This window comes from Lepidochelys kempii, chromosome 13 (genome assembly GCF_965140285.1).
Source record: "Lepidochelys kempii isolate rLepKem1 chromosome 13, rLepKem1.hap1, whole genome shotgun sequence".
In the NCBI taxonomy this organism is placed as follows: Eukaryota; Metazoa; Chordata; order Testudines; family Cheloniidae; genus Lepidochelys; species Lepidochelys kempii.
The window spans coordinates 1037472-1054951 of NC_136392.1; the positions used below are offsets into that span (position 1 = coordinate 1037472).

Consider the following 17480-nt stretch of genomic DNA (forward strand, 5'->3'; position numbering starts at 1 on the left):
TAGGGAAATCAGTTAGAGCCTCAGATGGGCCCATGACCCAAGCACTTGGGAAAAAGAATTCTGCACCACCACAGAGCACTGGCCCACTCTGTCCCATATCCCCATTTGATGCTTGGAAGGAAGGAGGAACGAAACTCTGAATATGTCATGGGGGTCACAGAAAAAGAGTTTCCTTCCTGGCCCTTGGAGATGACCAGCTGAAGTTCTGAAGCATGAGCTTTTAGGATCATTATAGAGGACTCACAGGGCTCCTCTGATCAAACAACACAGCTAGGTCTCTCCCTTCTGTTGCTTTCAGCTGATGAAAACCAAGCTTGCCTTTCAGAAAGGCAAAACAACCTCCATTATGCGTGCATGCGCACACACACACTCCCCTCCCCCTGGTAAGGCAACTACTAACTTTTCATGTACAAATATATTTAAACTTCCTACTGTATTTTCCACCCCATGCATCTGATGAAGTGGATTTTAGCCCACGAAAGCTTATGCCCAAATAAATTTGTTAGTCTCTAAGGTGCCACAAGGACTCCTCATTGTTTTTCCGGATACAGACTAACACGGCTACCACTCTGAAACCACACACACACACACACACACACACAGGAAAAAGCTCCCCTTAAAGCCACCATGGACTAACATAGGGTCTGGAGTGTGATAATGGCTTAGCAGCAGTTTAGTGCAGACAAGAGTCCACTCTGGAGAGTTAGTTTTGCTTCCTGTGGCATTGCCCAATGCTGTTATTCCAAGTTTTCCAGTTGGAGAGGCCCCTGGCAGCACACAAAGGAAAGAAGGGTCCATCCTGATCAACTGAAGGGAAAGGGCCTGTTTTTCTTTCCTTTCTAGGATGGACATTGCTTCTACTACAGCAAACAAAAATCCTCAATTAAGTAAGTTATTTGTATACAAAGATATTACATTAACATTAAATTGTAATGGTGGGAAAAACAACCCTTCCACCCAGAGCTCCCAAGCCACTTCCCCTTGGACACTACCACATTGAATACAATCAAGGAAGGCACATATTTCATGTTTATAGGGCTGAAGTTCAAAGACTGGAGATGATAGCTGCCTCAGCACTACTTTACATGCTTTTGGTTAGAAACCACTATGGGACTATAAGCAAAGAAGCATTTTAAGCCAAGCATGAAGGACAGGGTATGGCCCAAGACAAAATGGAAAACAAATTTAATGACAAAACAAAGTCAGAACCATATTTTAACAATTAATTTGGTCTAAATACACAGCAGCGAACTGACCACTGCTTGCAGTGGTCTCAGCACAAACAGCAACATACAAACCATAAACTCATTATTGCACTTTCTTCCAGCTGCTATTTAGAGGAGAGCAGGGCACAGCCCTGAAATAGTGCACAGCAGAGGATGTAGGGAGGAAGGCAGCTGGACTTGCATCTCTGCCTGTTCAAAGCCAAGTACTTTTTTTTCCTTTTTGAAGTCTTACCACAGCAAGGAATGAGAACAAGTTCACCCCAAATTTAAAAACCAAGAATTAGTTTTCAGAAATCAAAGTAGTGAGTTAGGAAACTTATTCATTTTAATCACTATAACCAGGTTTTGAGTGTAAGGCCCTCTATACCAGGTTCAGCTTAGTTTTCAGGCCTCTGTGGCAGATGACTGGGCTAAGGAGACCATCCCACAGGGAGCACTACTGGCTTGACTTCAGCAGCCCTGAGGTTCTTACATAGACACCTAGCATGTACTTGGCAAGTGGGAATTGCCATCTTCTAGCCAGCTATAATCTCTTACCAGAAAAACCAAACCAAAACGAAACCCACAACATGGCTAGTCCGAGAAGACACACGAGCACACAGGAAAGTCTCAAGTTTATTACTGAGATCTTCAACAGTCTTGGAAGTTAACAGTTAACCCTGAGTCTCCTGGGACAGGGAATGGGGAGAGAACCATAAGAGGCTGGGAGAGGATTAAACCATCAGCTCCCACTAACAGCTTGTTGAATCTCCAAGTTTGAATCGAGAACGTCTGGCATTTCAAATCAGGAACATGTTGGTACCTGTCAATGATCTCTCAGAGGTTGCACCTGCATCCTCCATTTCTATTTCCTCCTGCTTTACCCAAAGAAATGGCAAGTCCCCCACATTTCTGAAGGTAGAGCATTTCCCAGCCTCCACTGGCTCTGAGGATTTAGCCCAGATATCCACAATCATTTTGAGTGTGGAGCTGCGCTCCTCTAGCTCTTCCCCATCACACTGCATCAGGAGATTAGCAAGCTCCTTGCTGAGGGACTGGATTTTGTCATATCTTTCTTCTTCTGCTGCTGGTTGGCTACCCATTGAGGGCCCAATATCATCTAGGAGGTTATCTCCCAAGACTGAAAGGTGCTGGTACTTCTTCTGCCAACGCTTGCATACCATAGCTTCCTCCACAGCCTTCTTGTTGGCATGCAGCACAGACAGGATGTGCCTGCAGGGGAGCTGGTACCGGCAGTGGAAGTAACAGCTGCAGTTCTTGCAGTCTTTGCTGACCTGGTGTGTGTCTTCTAGCAGCTGAACCACAATATTGTCTTTCAGGACATTAATGAGCTGAGTTGACTTCTGCACCACCTCCCACTCATTCAGACACAGCTGGTAGCCTAGGTCTGTGCAACTCTCTCGGATTGCTGCCAGCATGGTGCCTGGGGTATTTGCAGGTTTCTGTTTGGCAAGTTGGTTGGGCGGTTCAGGACATTTGTTTTGGGGCTGTGAGGCAGCAACAGGGGTACGTTTCATGGAGGCACGGGTACGCACCTTCGGCTTTTCCACACGTTTGCTTTGATTCTCTTCTTCAACACTTGAGAAACCCTGGTTCAGGTTTTCCAGACCTTTGGTATTGAAGCAGTCAGCATATTCAACAAAGTGAAGGATGCTGGTCTCCAGGGACAACTGCTTGTTGAAGAGACTGGATATTTTATGAGTGATGAGATCCAGACTGTCTACGTAGGTGCTGCAGGAATGAAGGCCCTTCTTTGCATGCATGTACCACAGCATCTCACAGGAGAACCAATTGGCCTGAAGATAGTTGTACAACTCTTTGTCCACCAAGCGCTTTACCAGCTGAGACAAGATGTCTAGATTTGCATTTGAGGTGGAAAAAACCACCTCCCTCAAAGCCAACTTCAGTTTATGCTTGAAGGAAACAGTGGCCACTGTTTCCTTTACTTTCTTCTCAAGGAATCTGACAGTGTGGTAGACAGAGAGAAGCACCTGGGTTGAGGGGAAGAGCTCCTGCATGGTGGCTTTGTGAAGGAAAGACATGTCCACAAAGACCACCTTGACCTTCTGCCACTCAGGATTGAACTCTTTGAAGACAGTCAGCATTTTGCTTACATTCTCACCGGTGTCCTCCTTCAGGACAGCGAAGTGCACCATCTTCCCTACTCGGTCCTTACTCTCCACAAGGAAGGCATAAAGCACATGTCCTCTCTCACTCTGCACCCTGTGCAACAAAAGGCTCTCAGGAAATTTGACAAACAGGCTCCTCATCTTGCTGGTCTGGAAGTTCAGTCTGTCTAGGTCCTGGTTGCTGCCCACGCTAATAGAGGCCAATGAGCCCATGTCCACTCTCAGGAAGTTTTTCATGACCTCTGCAATTCTGACTAAAGCTGAAGTTGAGACACTTTCCTTCACTGCCTCAGGTTGCATAGCAACCTTGCTAAGTGGAGCAGGTGACCCATTCAAAGTCATGTCAGCCATCACACACTCCTCACTGACTGTTACAGTGGCTTCTGCCTCTCTTGATTGTTGTCTACGCAGTTTTGTTGCAGGGCTGCCATCTGCCATGCAACTTGCAATTTTGGTTGTGGTTCTCGTCACTAGAGAAGAGCTAGTACGGGACAAGGAAGTTCCCCCCGGGTCTACATGGATGTGATTACTGTTCAGTTCAGTAATCACCAGCCGGTCTATTTCCTCATTATACTGCAGGACAAAAAAAGCTGGGCACAAGCTGGGCTGTGGTTTCCTCTTCTTACTGTATTCCCGTGTCCGGACACAGCCAAACTTCACCTGGATGAACCTGGGGAAGTGGAGAGACAGTTAGCAATGGAACAGAACGTAGTCTGACCAAACAGTACTGGTGCAGAGCCATCTCCCTCTCTGACATGCCAACACTGTAGCCAAGGACTGCATGACAAGCACATATCACCATAATAGGAGATGTTAGGATGAAATGATTTCACCGAATATGGCTAGTGTTCTACATACAGGTCAAGAAAGAAGAGGCTAAAGTGATACTTATAATGTTTGATCACTGTCTTGGGTTAGACTGAAATCTCCATCTCTGACTAATCCTCTGCAATTGGTCTCAGACACTCCCAGTCCTCGGAGGTGGCAAGGTCAAAGCATATCACTGACATGATCACTTCAGGAAATTTTATTTGCTCTTATTATATTCCTTTGCAGCCCAAATCACTCCTACAGCTGTCTTCTGCAACAAGAGGAGCAGATGACAAGTTACTTTAGTTCAACATAGTAAGGAAGCATTTCCTATCATGCATCAGGAATTTATGTTTCAAGAACGCAAGTTTGGAGGAATTAAGGAACTGGAGTCTGATCATTCAGCCTTTTATTCACATGAGTGACTCCACTAACTTATAAAGACGGCAAATTGGGCCCATTACTTCAATAGGGCTGCTCACATAAGTAAGACCTGTATAATCAGACCTTAAGTAAGGTGCAATGGAAGGCAATACTAAAACCCATTAGTGTGAAGGTGACTGGGGAATGCTAATAGACACTAATTAAGGCACACAACAGACAGTTCCTCAGAAAAAGAAAATTGCAAGAAATAAAAGTTAGCCTGTATGGTCTCACAAGTCATCAGCTCACCGATCAAGGTTAAAAAGGCTGTCCTGGAAATGAAAGGCAGGCAGGCGAGGGAGAGGGGGTGAGCATGCCCTCAAACTAACAATCAATCAGTTCAGGCAACAGGGAAAGAACTATGAACAACAAAAAACGCAAAATGAGGGAATACTACCAGAGGAACTAAGGGGAAAGAGAGAGAGAGAGTATATTATGGGAGGAGATAGGTACTAGCCAAAAAGACATTAGTAAAAGGTGAAGGTGTGAAATTAATGTTGACTCAAAATAGGATGAGAGTTTGAAACTGGCAAGTATGACAGATAGCCAATGAGTGCCTGCATACTGGTATTTGCATTTAACTTAAGCACACACAAATTTGAAAATCTGGCCCATGATTTTTAAGGACGATGTGACACAGCCACAACTGATCACTTCAAACAGGTACAAATAACTCTCATGCCTAGTGGCTAGAGCACCAGACTAGGCCTCAGGAGACCTGGGTTCCATTTTTCGTTCTGTCACTAGCCTGCTGGGTGACCCTTGGGCATGACATCTCCTTGATCAGTGCCTCAGTTTCCCATTCTATAAAACAGTGATAGTCACACTGACCTCCTTTGTAAAGCATGTTGAGATCTACTAATAAGTGCAGAGAAGAGTTGGGTATTGTTATTGTCCCAAAACACTTCTCAAAGGATCCACTTCTTCTCCAGTGAAGCACATCCACCTCTGGGATGGACCAAGGCAGCTATTTAACTACATATGGTAACACTGCATGGCAGTTTCAGACAAAAAGTGAAAAAGAACCCCATTTCCAATGTAGACTGCAGAAGCTATTTAGTTAGGCAGCACAGACTGACCCTGTGCTGGGACTTGGCCGGGCACTACGGTTAATATCCTATCCCTGGTAGAAGGTCAGAGGATCTTTAATGACCACAGGTGGGTCAGGAAGGATCTTGGTCTTACCTCAGGAAACAGGAGAGTATTTTCATAAGTGCCTGAGGCCCCCTTCCCTCCCACCCCTAGAGCACAAAGAGCCTTACGTGATGTCCTCGCGGATGCTGGTCCCATGTTTCCGGTTGTAAAAGCGGACAGAGACACAGTTCTTTAAGCCATAGTGACACTTGTTCTCTTTCTTGTAAGTGCTGAAACACTCCTTGAAGTCATCATAGTTTCTAAAGCATGAGCCAACTTCCATGGCTCTTCAGTCCCCTGCATGTGCCCTGTCGCCACGCCTAGGCTCCGAGCCTCGCCCCAAGTTTAGGGCTGGAACATGACGGCGCTAGAAGAGCTCCAGCTTTGCTGCACAGCATGCCACACACCTCAGCGTCTCCTGCGGGCAACGTCCCGCGCGCCTCAGAGCCAGGGCCTCTGTAACCCTTCTCGGACTCCTGGACTTCTCCCCAGCCCCCCGAGCCGCCACTGAGCTTAACCCTCTCTGCTCCCCATGCCACCCCGGCAGCCCCTTCGCTGGGCGCCGCCCCAGGCCCCAGCTGGGTTCACCCAGCCCGGCTCCCCCTTGCCTGCAATGGGCCCAGCGCCCAGCACGGCCTGGGCAGGCAAAAGAGCCCCTCGCCCTGCGCTGGGGCTCACGCGGGGGCGGGGACCGAGCCCCACCTGCCTCTACAGCTGCTGATGAAGATGGAGACGGTACGTGAGCCAGCTCAGCTCATATTAACCCAGCCACAGCCACCGCCCTCCTCAGCGAATTGGCCAATCAGCGGCTATGATCCCAGATTGACAGCAGCCTCACCAAGCAACACAGAACTTGGGGATCACGTGACAAGTGACTGACAATTGAGCAGTCCAATAAGATCGCACGTCCCGCCCCCATATCTTAGGCGGGTACTTCCCGCTTCTTCAAGAAGATACCGGATGTACAGGATGATGGGCAGCTCCTGCAGCCAATCAGCGGGTGCATTCGTGTTAACGCCTATAGCAGCCCGCCTTTGGAGGTCGTTTCTGGGTGGACTTCGCGTCACGTGACTAAAGAAGATGGCGGCCCCCGCGAGCGCCGGCGGCTTCCGGGTTCCAGCGGCGGGGGCCAGAGCCGAGTCTCCCGGGAGCGGGGACCGGCCCGATGCGGGGCAACCGGCGCCCGCCGGCGACCTGCGCAGCGTCCTGGTCACCAGCGTCCTCAGCCTGGAGCCCCTGGACCTGGACCTGTTCAGGTGCCGGCGGCGCCGCTCCCCGGGGCCCCCGCCGCCCGCGCGGCCTCCGCGTCCCCCCCCCCCGCCGCCCGCGCCCCCGGAGAGCGGGGAATCGCCGCGTGGCGTCTCCCCCGGCCCCCCCCCCCCCGCGCCTCCCTGCCCCGGGGCCCCCCGCCCTCCCCGCCCCGGAGCGCCCCCCGCGCGGCCTCCGCGCCCCCCCCCCGCCGCCCGCGCCGCCGGAGAGCGGGGAATCGCCGCGTGGCGTCTCCCCCAGGGCTTCCCCTGCCCCCACCGCGCCCCCCTGCCCCGGGGCCCCCTGCCCCGCCCCGGAGCGCCCCCCCGCGCGGCCGGGAAGCGGCCGGCCAGCGAGCGCGGACCGGAGAGCCGCTCCGCCTGGTCCCCCGCCGGCGGGAAACGCCACGGGGCAGTGCCCCGGGGCTGATCTCCGCCTCGTTCCTGTCCCCGCAGAGGGCGGCACTACTGGGTCCCCGCCACGCGGCGGCTCTTCGGCGGGCAGATCGTGGGCCAGGCTCTGGTGGCGGCCGCCAAGGCGGTGGGCGAGGACGTCCACGCCCACTCCCTGCACTGTTACTTCGTGCGAGCAGGTAAACGCGACCTGGGGAAGCCAGAGCGCGCTCCGGCCGGGGGATGGCGCCGGTCCAAGTGCAAGGGGCATTTCCTTGACCTTGACCGCGCTGCCCTAGCACAAAGAGCGACCAGTGGCTGCTCCCGGTTAAGGGTGTTCCGGTGTCGCTGACCTATGAGGGAACGCGGCTCGTTTAAAGTTGCGCAAGGCTCCCCTGTAACGTTGTTTGGCAGCCGGCTGTTTTGTCCACTGCTCGCAGGGAGAGCAGCCCCTTGGCGCTGGGGACTTGGAACCAGGGTGGGCCGGCAGCCCCCCATCAGCTCCCCTGGGTTCCCTGTTCAGCCATCCCTCCCTCCACTGCCCTGTGCTGCTCCCCAGCCTCCCGCTTGGCGTGCAGCCCGGGGGGGGAGGGGGAATGGGTGCTGATGTCAGGGTGTCTCCTTTCTGCTGCTCCTCTCCCCCCACTCCTACACCCCATCTCCACAGAGATGACACATGACAGGGCTCAAGAGGGAGGGAGCTTGCTGGCAGCAGCTGCTTTGTCAATTTGCTGATCTGCTTAAAAGGGCGGTGTACTTACAGTGCAGTCAGCGTACTTAAAGGGGCAATGCACGTCTCTCTCTCTCACACACAGACGCACACACTATGTGTGGTGCTCTCACACACACAATCCCCTCCCCCCGGCACGTTGGAAAGTGGAGGGAGTGGTGTGCTCTAGTGGGATAGCGTGGGTTCTTCATCACTGTTCAGTTTCCGCAGGGAATGTTTGCAGCCACTGCTATGCATCTGTTGTGCCTCTTCCCTCCATTCATGCTGCCTTGTCGGGTGTGAGGATACGTTAACAACGTGTAAACCCTTAGGGCTCAGCTGAATGCTAGTTCATCATTTAGCAGTAAGGCATTCCCTGGGAAATATCCCCCCACTCTCTGACTTCACCACCTCAACCAAGCTTCACAATCATCATTGCTGTGTACAGTGTTCAATTATTTATTTAAAACTTATACTGTGTGTGTGTATATATTTATTTTGTCTGGAGAAAAAAAATTTCCCTGGAACCTAACCCCACTATTTACATTAATTCTTATGGGGAAATTGGACTTGCTTAACATCATTTTGCTTAAAGTAGCATTTTTCAGGAACATAACTACAACATTAAGCGAAGAGTTACTGTCTGTAGCTGCAGAAACAAGACACCTATTCCCTGGGGGGTCAGAGGATGAGAGAACTATTACTACATGACATAAGTCATGTCACTTAATGAAGGACTGGAAGGTGCTCCGATACTACGGTGACAAGCACTGTATACGAACTTACCTACAATAAAAGGTTGCCTGGCTAATCTGCCAAGGATGCTCCAGGCAACACTTCACCTGGAGTCACTGTAGTGTGGTGGGGGAGGATATTGAGGTCACTAGTAGGAACTGGTGGAGCCCCCTGGGTGTTCCGATCTGGGTGCAGTGCCCAGCTGTTGCTGGGGTAAAGTGAGGGAGCTTCTCTTGCCAGTACATGCAGAGTAAGCTGAAGTATGATACGTGATCTTCAGAGTCATCCAGGTCTGGGGCCCTTTACTGGTTGGAGGAACAGCACCTATCTGTGGCGGGTTTGGGATTTCATATTGCAAATCACTTCTCTGCCTTGTTTTATACAGCTGTAAAATGGGTAAAGTGCCTGAGCTCAGGGGTGGTGGGAATTAGTGCACTGCTCTGTGTGTTAGTCACCCAGCAAAGCCAATCCCCTCCAGGGACTGTGAGCCTGAAGCAGACATTGGCAGCAGCAAAGAGTCCTCATGGGAACGCCTTAGGAAACTGCTCCTCACTGAGGGATCCTTGGGTAGGAAACTCACCCAAGGCGGTATCAGCCTGGTAGCTTCCAAGGCAGCTCTGGATTCAAGTCCTGATCTTAATGCAGATGATGGGGGCCAGGCAGAGGGTCCCTTCTTCTGTAAATGTTATCCCCTTCAAACAGCAGCTGTTAGCGCTCAGGTGCTCGGCGCTGCCCTTGGGTAGCTAGGAGTGAGATGTTGCTCTATGTCACACGGCCTTTCCCTGTTCCAGGGGATCCTACGGTGCCGGTTCTATACCAGGTGGAGCGCACACGCACAGGGAAGAGCTTCTCTGTTCGCTCAGTGAAGGCCATTCAGCATGGGAAGCCAATCCTCATCTGCCAGGCCTCCTTCCAGCAGACCCAGGAGAGCCCTGTGCAGCACCAGTTCACCATGCCCACTGTGCCACCCCCGGAGGAGCTGCTGTCTCAAGAAGAGCTAATTCAGAAATACCTGCAGTGAGTGAACGGAGAGGAAGCAGGGCAGCAGTTTCTGCCCTCATTTGTGTGTGCTGGGGAATGGTTGGGGAGAGGCAGCTCTCACAGCTTGCTAAACAGAGTCAGCCCAGAGGGAGGAAACCCACCTCCCGAGAGATGGGTCCAGCTTCAGCAGAGGAGAGTGACTGTGTGATTGTCTGGCAATGGGAAGCTCCCTGAAAGCTCTGCCAGAGCACCTCCATCCTGGGGCTGTGAGCGGACATACTGCAGCCGATGTGGGGATTCCCCCCCAAATCAACTTGGCTAGTGGGCTGCCCTTGTAGCCCTGACGTCACTACAGCAGCTCTTGCTGGAAATCTAGCACTAGTGTCACTGTGTTTGTTGTCTAAAGGGATCCCAATTTGGTGGAGAAATACAGGCTGGGACTCAACAAGATCCTGGCCCAGGAGGTACCGGTTGAGATCAAGCCTGTGAGCCCGTCAAAGACGTTCTGCCAGCTGTCTCAGGAGCCCAAGCAGCTGCTCTGGGTTCGGGCACGAGGCTACATTGGTAAGTCCTGTGTCAAGGACTAAGTACCTGCTTCCGGCATGCACGCCCAGAGCATCCCCTTACTTCCTCCAGGCTCCCAGAAAGACTCTGCTGCCTAGTAGGTGAGCAGGGAATGGCAGCCAAGAACTCCTGTGGCCTGTACCCAGCTCTGCCATGGACTCATTCTGTGGCCGTGAGCAAGTTCTAGTCAACACTTGCCAGTGTCCCCCTTTGTAACATGGGGATAATGACACTGGATTTCATCCTAAGGGCCAAGTGCTGCAATGCAATTGGTAACTGCCGCTACCTTGGGGTGGCCAGATAAGTGCCCCTTGGCAGAGGCCTGAGGCTCTTTGGCCACACAGCCAAGATGTAGGTCTGGAGCTTTACAGAGAAGCTGACTCCTGGGGGAATTCTGCACCACTGTACATGCTTCCCTGCAGAAAAATGACTCTGATGGGGAAGCAAAGGGAAGCCAAAAGAGCAGTCACGTGACTCCCACAGCAGTATGTTTCAAGTGCCCAGGTAAATCACTGTGGGGCAGAGGGTGAGACTAGGGAAGACCTGGCTGGTGGCGCCTACCCTGCGCCTGGCTCAGCTGCTAGTTCTGGCTGGGGAGGATGGGACTTCCTCTTTCCCTGCACGGCATCCAGGGCTAGGTCAGACCCATTCCCAGATTTCTCCCCCAGGTACAGGAAGCTCTGTAAATTCCCCCCTCTGCTTCCTGCACCTGTCGCTCCTTAGCTGCAGGGGGAGGGATCCCTGTACAGGGAGCTGCTCCCCCATCTGCCCAACACCCGTGCACCCAGACATCCTCATACCCGGACCCTCCCGCTGAGCCTCACCCACCAGCACTCAGTACCCCTGCACCCTGATGAGCCCCACTCCCCCCAGACCACCCCGACGAGCCACCCAGATTCCCACCCCACTAAGCCCAACCAGTTGCACCTGGATCCCCCACTGCTCCTCCCACACCAACCCCCCTGCTGAGCTCTATTCCCCCTCCCCACATCCAGACCCCCTTGCTGAGCCCCAACTACCTTCACCTGGACTCCCCTGCAGAGTGCCATTGCATTCAAAACCCTGCGACAAGCCCCTGTGCATCCAGGTCTCCCACGGAGCCACCCACACCTGGATCCCCCCATTCACACACACTAAGCCCCTCCACACTTGGATCTGCCTTGCTGAGCCTGCCCGCCCACACCTGGAATGAAGGGGCAGGCCCGGTCAAGGCTGGGTGTAGCCTCACTGCTGAGTCCGTGTTCTGGGCGGGGGAGAGCTGCCGGTGATCTCCCACCTCTTGCTCCCAAGCCTGTGATGGCCTGTGTGCACAGCCCCACTGCCTCCCTAACCCAGGACAGGCCAACAGTTCGGGTGCAGCAGGGACTCACCTTTTGTAGCTGCTGGCTCATTCACTGTGCTCATCAGCTCAGTGGCCAGGTATAGTGTATAGTATACACCCCTCAGGGGAGCTGAACCCTCAGCAGCTCCACAGACGTTTCCCCAAGGCACCCACTCCGCGAGGACGAGCGTGGCACGACCGGGCTCATCTCTGAACTCTGAGGCTGGGTTCTGGTTGCTTGGCAGGGGAGTGTGATATGAAGTTGCACTGCTGCGTGGCTGCCTACATCTCCGACTATGCCTTCCTGGGCACAGCTCTGCTCCCGCACCGGCAGCATCCTGTCAAGTTCATGGTGTCCCTCGACCACTCCATGTGGTTCCACGCCCCCTTCCGCGCTGACCACTGGATGCTGTACGAGTGTGAGAGCCCCTGGGCCGGTAAGTCCTCCCCCTGCTGCAGGTGCTGGGGAGCTGCTTGGCCACAGGATAATGGATGCTCTCTCTCCCGGGCAGGTGGGTGCCGAGGGCTGGTGCATGGGCGGCTGTGGCGCAGGGATGGAGTCCTGGCTGTCACCTGCGCGCAGGAAGGAGTCATCAGGGTGACGCAGAGCCCAGCTGAGAGCAAACTGTAGCTGGACAAGTCAGCAGCAGCCACATCCACCCCTGCTCTGGGGGTGCAGGCTGGGCAGCTGGCAGTGCTGGGCCCCTGCGCGAAGATGGGCATGACCAAGATCTGGGGCAGGAGTGGAAAGAAGCCTCAGGCCAGCAGGAGCTCCGTGCTGCTGGAAGCCTCAGCCCAGACTGCAACCGCCCAGGGCTGCACCAGAGGGACCACGCAGTCACAGCAGCCGTGGGAATATCTGTTTTATTGACTGTTGATTAGAGCGGCCTGTCAGACACTGTCCCCCGCCTCCCTCTAATAAAGCCTCCATGGCCCACCCAGACTCAGTCCCTCCATGGCATTTAGACATCTGCTCTGGAGTAGCACCCTGCTGGGGCTATGACCTACTCAGAAGGGAGCCCCTGGGGCCTTGGAGGAGGGGCAGAGACCCAGAGGGGTATGAGGAGAGCGTGGGGCTGGAGCTCAGGCTGCAGGGCATCTCTGGCTGGGCCAGGGAAGAAAGCTGCTGCAGAGCCCTTGCAGCTTCCCTTTCTCAGTTCTCCTCCCCAGCCCCAGTGGCTTGGCTGCAGCTTCTGCTCTCGCTCTCCCTGCAGGCTGGGCAGGCTTTGAGAGGCCCCAGGGGAGTCTCAGCCACTCCCGCAGTAGCCTAGCACAGTAAGGCCTGGTAGAGGGGGAGGAGGAGAAGGACGGACTGACTGTCTTCACCTCTCAGCCAAAGCACAAGGCACGGTGGGTCCTGGGGATCTCTCCTCCCAGCCCCCGCTGCTGCCCTGGCCCCTAGGGTTGTTGCTGAAAGGCTGGAGAGCTGTCTCCTTGCAATGGGGCCAGGGGAGGATTAATCTGAACACACTCTGGGGAGTCTCGGTCCCTTTTCCTACCAAGTCTTCAAGTATTGTTAAAAGTTCCCAAGGAGAGCCCCAGACTCTGCCTGGCGCCAGCGAATCCCTTTAGTACTGTATCAATATGGCCCAGCAGCAGCTCCCTCCCCTAAGGGAGCCAGGAGTCGACCTGGCACCAGGGAGGCTGCACGCCCAGCACTGGGGGACGGGCCATTTCACATCCTTGGAGAAGCACATTTCCAAGAGAACAGGTCCCAGGACAGGCAGGTGCTGGGCCAGTCCAGGGCCACCCCTCTGCCAGTGTCCCGCTCTCCCCCCTGCACCATACAGACAAAGCCCTGCCACTGCACACTCAGCCTGACCTGCAGCTCCCCCTCTACCACTCTAGGCCTAGGCTCAAGACACACCCCATCCCTGATCTACAGCCGCTGCTGCTCTTCCAGTCCCCATGGACAATGCAGCCTCCTTCCTCGAGACCCACGCTGCTCGGTCCCCGCCCAGTCCCAGTGCTGGGGGCCTGGGCACTCAGTCCAAAGCCTCCTTGATCAAGAACTCCTTCAGGGTGGGCTGCTGCTGGAGAGCCACCCCAGTTCCTTGCAGCCCCTGCAGCCTGGCCTCCGACTGGCGCTTGTCTTTCCCCACCTTCCAGGACAGGTGGACGTGCGCCTGAAGGAAGGGCTCCAGCAAGGAGTGGCTGTCTTGGGCCTCCAGGAGCTGCAGAGCCTGCTCGCAGTAGCGATGAGCCTCGCTCAGCTCGTCCAGCTCCTGGTGACAAACCACCAGGCCAGCCAGCGTGAGGAGGAAGCGGCCCGAGTTGCAGACGCCCAGCTTGTCCTGGAGCTGGTAGGCGTTGCTCCAGGTGGCCAGGGCCTCGCGGTACATGCCGCTGCAGGTGAGGCGCTGTGCTGCCTGCAGGTCATGCAGGAAGAAGAACTCCAGGAAGTCGGAGGAGCGGCGGATCTCAGTGATGGAGTGCAGGTGGGACAGGAACTGCTCAAAGGCCCGGCTCCGCTTGGCGATGGTTTCTGCTGTGAAGTTCTTGCGTAGCCTCTTCCTGGGGAAGGAGACGCCTGCCATGTCGCAGCCAAACCGGTGACGCAGGCGCCGGTTCAGTCTCTCGAAGTCCGAGTAGCGCCGGGCAATAGCGGCCGGGGCCTTGTCAAACTGTCCGGAGCGGATCAGGTAGACGGTGTAGAGCTGTGGGAGAGCAGGGCCGTGAGCGAGAAGCAGCTGGGGTGCACAGGCTCTCCAGGATCTGCCTGCCCCCAGACTCAGCACGCGGGAGGGGAACGCTGCGGACGGCGGCGCAGCGAACCGATCGCAGCCGGGTGCACGCGCTGGGGAAGGGGACAGGCAGCAGAGACCTCCTGGTGGCTCTGCCTGGGGCAGGGAAGGGCTGGCGGGAGCAGGGGGAGGGGAGCAGGCTGGGTAACAGCAGCAAGAGTTACCTGAGGCTCGTCTGAGCCGCCAGCGCCATCCGAGCAGCACAGGGAGAGACAGAGACAAGAATCAGCTCCAGCCCCCCCCGGTCGCCTTGCCCTCCCTCTCCGTCCAACGGGGACGGCACACTCCCAAGGGTCTTGGGACCCAAGCGTCTTGGGACCCAAGCACTTTTCATGAGTGGCGTGCTTGGGTGGGAGGAGCAGGGGGCATCCAGCACCCACAGGATTGGGCAGCCCGTACCCCGTCTCCCCCTCCAGAGTCCCAGCCTGGCCCCCGCGGCCAGTGTCACTCACCACGTATTTGGAGGAGCGCTCACTGACAACGCTGGCGCTGGTGACCTCAAAGAGCAGGCGCTGGGGAGCCAGGCTGCTGCGCGATCTCCTCCAGAAGTCGTGGAGCTGGCGTGTCAGTAGGTTACTGCCCAGGTGCTCAGCTGGAGCAGGGCTCTGATCTGCACCGGAGACAAGCCAAGCGCTCACCCCGCAGGCCAGCCACCCTGGTAAAGGGAGAGGGAGGGGGAGGGCTCGCCCCCAGTGGCCCGGGGCCCCCAGTGGCCCGGGGCCCCCAGTGGCCCGGGGCCCCCAGTGGCCCGGGGCCCCCAGTGGCCCGGGGCCCCCAGTGGCCCGGGGCCCCCAGTGGCCCGGGGCCCCCAGTGGCCCGGGGCCCCCAGTGGCCCGGGGCCCCCAGTGGCCCGGGGCCCCCAGTGGCCCGGGGCCCCTCCTGCAGAGAGAGGCCTGGGGAGTGCAGGGCTCCCTGTTGGGCGCAGGCGTGGGCAGTCCATTGGCACTGGCCCCTCATGCCAGCCCACATTCCCCCATGCTGCCTTCCCAGGCACACGCTGTGGGGCCTACAACCAACTTGACGGCAGGCTGGCTGAGCCCACTGTCCATCAGGCTGGCCGGTGTGGTCTCGCTGGTTCCTCGTGCTCCCCCGGCAGCTGTTGTCTCCTCATGCACTCAGACTGGACGCTCCTTGGGGCTGCCTTTGTTCTGGGTTTATACAGCACCTAGCACGAGGGGCCCACGGCTGGGCCTTGCCAGCGCTACTGGAATAACAGAGCCTCCATCCCCACCCCAGCAGAAAAGGGTCTTGGCTGGGCCAGCACCCCCACCCCAGACCCGAGTAACTAGGGGACCCTGGCACCTGCCTCCATTCTCCATGGCTCCGGGGTTCTTGGGCAGCCCCAGCTCCTGGCTAGCGGCATCCTCCTCATTCTCCTCCTCCTCCTCCTCATTACTGGTGAAGCTCAGGGTGCCGCTGAGCCGCGTGGACAGCCCGTCCGTGTCGTCCTCCAGTTCGGAGCTCTCTGGGAATTCCTCCGCCTCTGAGCCGCCTCCGCCGTGTCCCTCCCGGTCACCCTCGCCCTCTCCAGCCAGGGCATGCCGCAGCCGGTGCAGGAGGCGGGAGGCCATGGGGCTCGGCTCAGCAGCTGCAGGAGGAGAGGCTGGTCAGGAAGGGGGGCAATGAACCAGGCCTGCGTGGGAGAAGGCGCTTGCATCCAGGGGTGGGGCAGGGAGAGGTGAGACCGTGGCCAGCAGTCAGAGATGGCGTTGGGGGCCATTCTGCACCTGCCACAGTCCAGGGAGACCCCAGAGGAGGAGGGCACAGGCTGAGCAGTGGGGGGGTCGGGATTGGGGTCAAGGCTGAGGACAGGGTTCGGGAGGGCGACAGGTGCAGGCAGGAGCTTCCAATCCGGTGCTCCAAGTGCTTTGTGGTTTTCGCTACAAACCTGCGGGGAAATGAGACCCCCCAGGGCCCCGCGCCCCCCAGGACACAGCCGCTCCCTCCGGCACAGAGCCGGCCCCAGCCCCAGGGTCGCTGCTCCCTCTCTCTGCCTTGCACCAGCCAGGGGCTGCCAGGCTGCGGGGCAGCGAGCTCGGTACCCCATGGAGGGAGCGGGGGTAACTGGGTGGAAGGAGGGGCAGCTGGGGGCCAAAGGGGAGGGGGCAGAGGCAGCTAGGGGGTTAATGGAGCATCAATGGGGGGGTCAGTGGGGGCCGGGCCGCCCGCGGGAAATGGGGGGTCAGTGGGGGCCGGGCCGGGCCGCACTATCCCGGAGCCGCTCCCCGGCCCCCGAGCTGCTCACCGGGGCCGCGGTCCGGATTGCGATGGCCGCTCAGCCGCGGCTCCTCCTTGGATCCTCCCCGCCGCAGCTCCGCCTCCGCCCGGGAACCCGGATCCTGCCCAGCCGGGGGCTGGCTGATCCCGATCGGGCTCCCCTGTGTGCACGGCGCCTCATCAGGATCCGCCTCCGCCGCCCAATCCGGAGTTAATCCTGAGCCACACAACGGCACCCAACCAATCCGGATCCATCCCTGTCTCCCACTGGGTGCCCCGGACCCCCGTGCGCAGAGCACCCAACCGCAACAGCCTTCTCCCCCCCTGCCCCCAACCATCCAGCCAATCCAGAGTCAATTCAGATCGAACCCAGTGTGTGGAGTGCCCAGTCCGGATTCTAACTCGGTCTAGTAGGATTCTATGTCCCATGCCCAGGATCTGGATCCAGCGCCAGGGGCTCTCTACACACATCTCTAACCTGGATCAAAGTATCTCTGAGTGCCGGGAATCAGCAGGGAATCAGATCCAGCCCAGCTGGTCTGTATCCGCCCAGGGTGGGTTTATCTAAAAACTGCCCAGTGCACGAGTGCATCCAAGAGACCCTCAGGGAGCACCACACACCAGGGGGCTCAGCCTGAGCCTGAGGGGGACCCCCCTTCTCCCATGCGCTCCCCACAGGGACATGAGTGTTTCAGCAGTTGGCACGAGCAGCTGGCAGAGTGAGGGCAAGTGCCAGGGGTTTGGCAGACATACTGTCCTGGGGCCACGGTACAGAGACACGCTCACAGCCCCATTCCTGGGGCCCGCAGGCCTGTCCCTGTCATGGGTGAGAAGCTGCTGGCTCCCC

General features: G+C 56.6%; 3 protein-coding genes across 7 annotated transcripts; 1 reads left to right on the forward strand and 2 right to left on the reverse strand.

The window, feature by feature from the left end:
* Positions 1-1168: 1168 nt before the first annotated feature.
* Positions 1169-6717, reverse strand: ZSWIM3 (zinc finger SWIM-type containing 3). The gene is made up of 2 exons (XM_073309766.2): positions 5851-6717; positions 1169-4025 (listed from the first exon to the last, which is right to left on the reverse strand). Exons 1-2 carry the CDS (start codon positions 6003-6005, stop codon positions 2006-2008), a joined length of 2175 nt encoding a protein of 724 aa, XP_073165867.1. The 5' UTR covers positions 6006-6717; the 3' UTR covers positions 1169-2005.
* ACOT8 (acyl-CoA thioesterase 8) lies at positions 6709-12609 on the forward strand. Of its 3 annotated transcripts, XM_073309776.2 has the most exons (6): positions 6717-6978; positions 7426-7562; positions 9598-9823; positions 10194-10351; positions 11918-12109; positions 12185-12609. In XM_073309776.2, exons 1-6 carry the CDS (start codon positions 6803-6805, stop codon positions 12301-12303), a joined length of 1008 nt encoding a protein of 335 aa, XP_073165877.2. In that variant the 5' UTR covers positions 6717-6802; the 3' UTR covers positions 12304-12609. The 3 variants fall into 3 exon arrangements, with proteins under 3 accessions (XP_073165875.2, XP_073165877.2, XP_073165878.2); XM_073309774.2 differs by having other exon boundaries at positions 6709-6978; positions 11918-12609; XM_073309777.2 differs by lacking the exon at positions 11918-12109.
* SNX21 (sorting nexin family member 21) lies at positions 12523-16952 on the reverse strand. 3 transcript variants are annotated; one of them, XM_073309773.2, is made up of 4 exons: positions 16662-16952; positions 15723-16004; positions 14581-15026; positions 12523-14329 (listed from the first exon to the last, which is right to left on the reverse strand). In XM_073309773.2, the coding sequence occupies exons 2-4, from the start codon at positions 15985-15987 to the stop codon at positions 13658-13660; spliced, it is 1383 nt and encodes a 460-aa protein (XP_073165874.2). In that variant the 5' UTR covers positions 15988-16004; positions 16662-16952; the 3' UTR covers positions 12523-13657. The 3 variants fall into 3 exon arrangements, with proteins under 3 accessions (XP_073165874.2, XP_073165873.1, XP_078704424.1); XM_073309772.2 differs by having other exon boundaries at positions 14869-15026; positions 16662-16887; XM_078848298.1 differs by lacking the exon at positions 16662-16952 and adding an exon at positions 16305-16655.
* Positions 16953-17480: the final 528 nt, after the last annotated feature.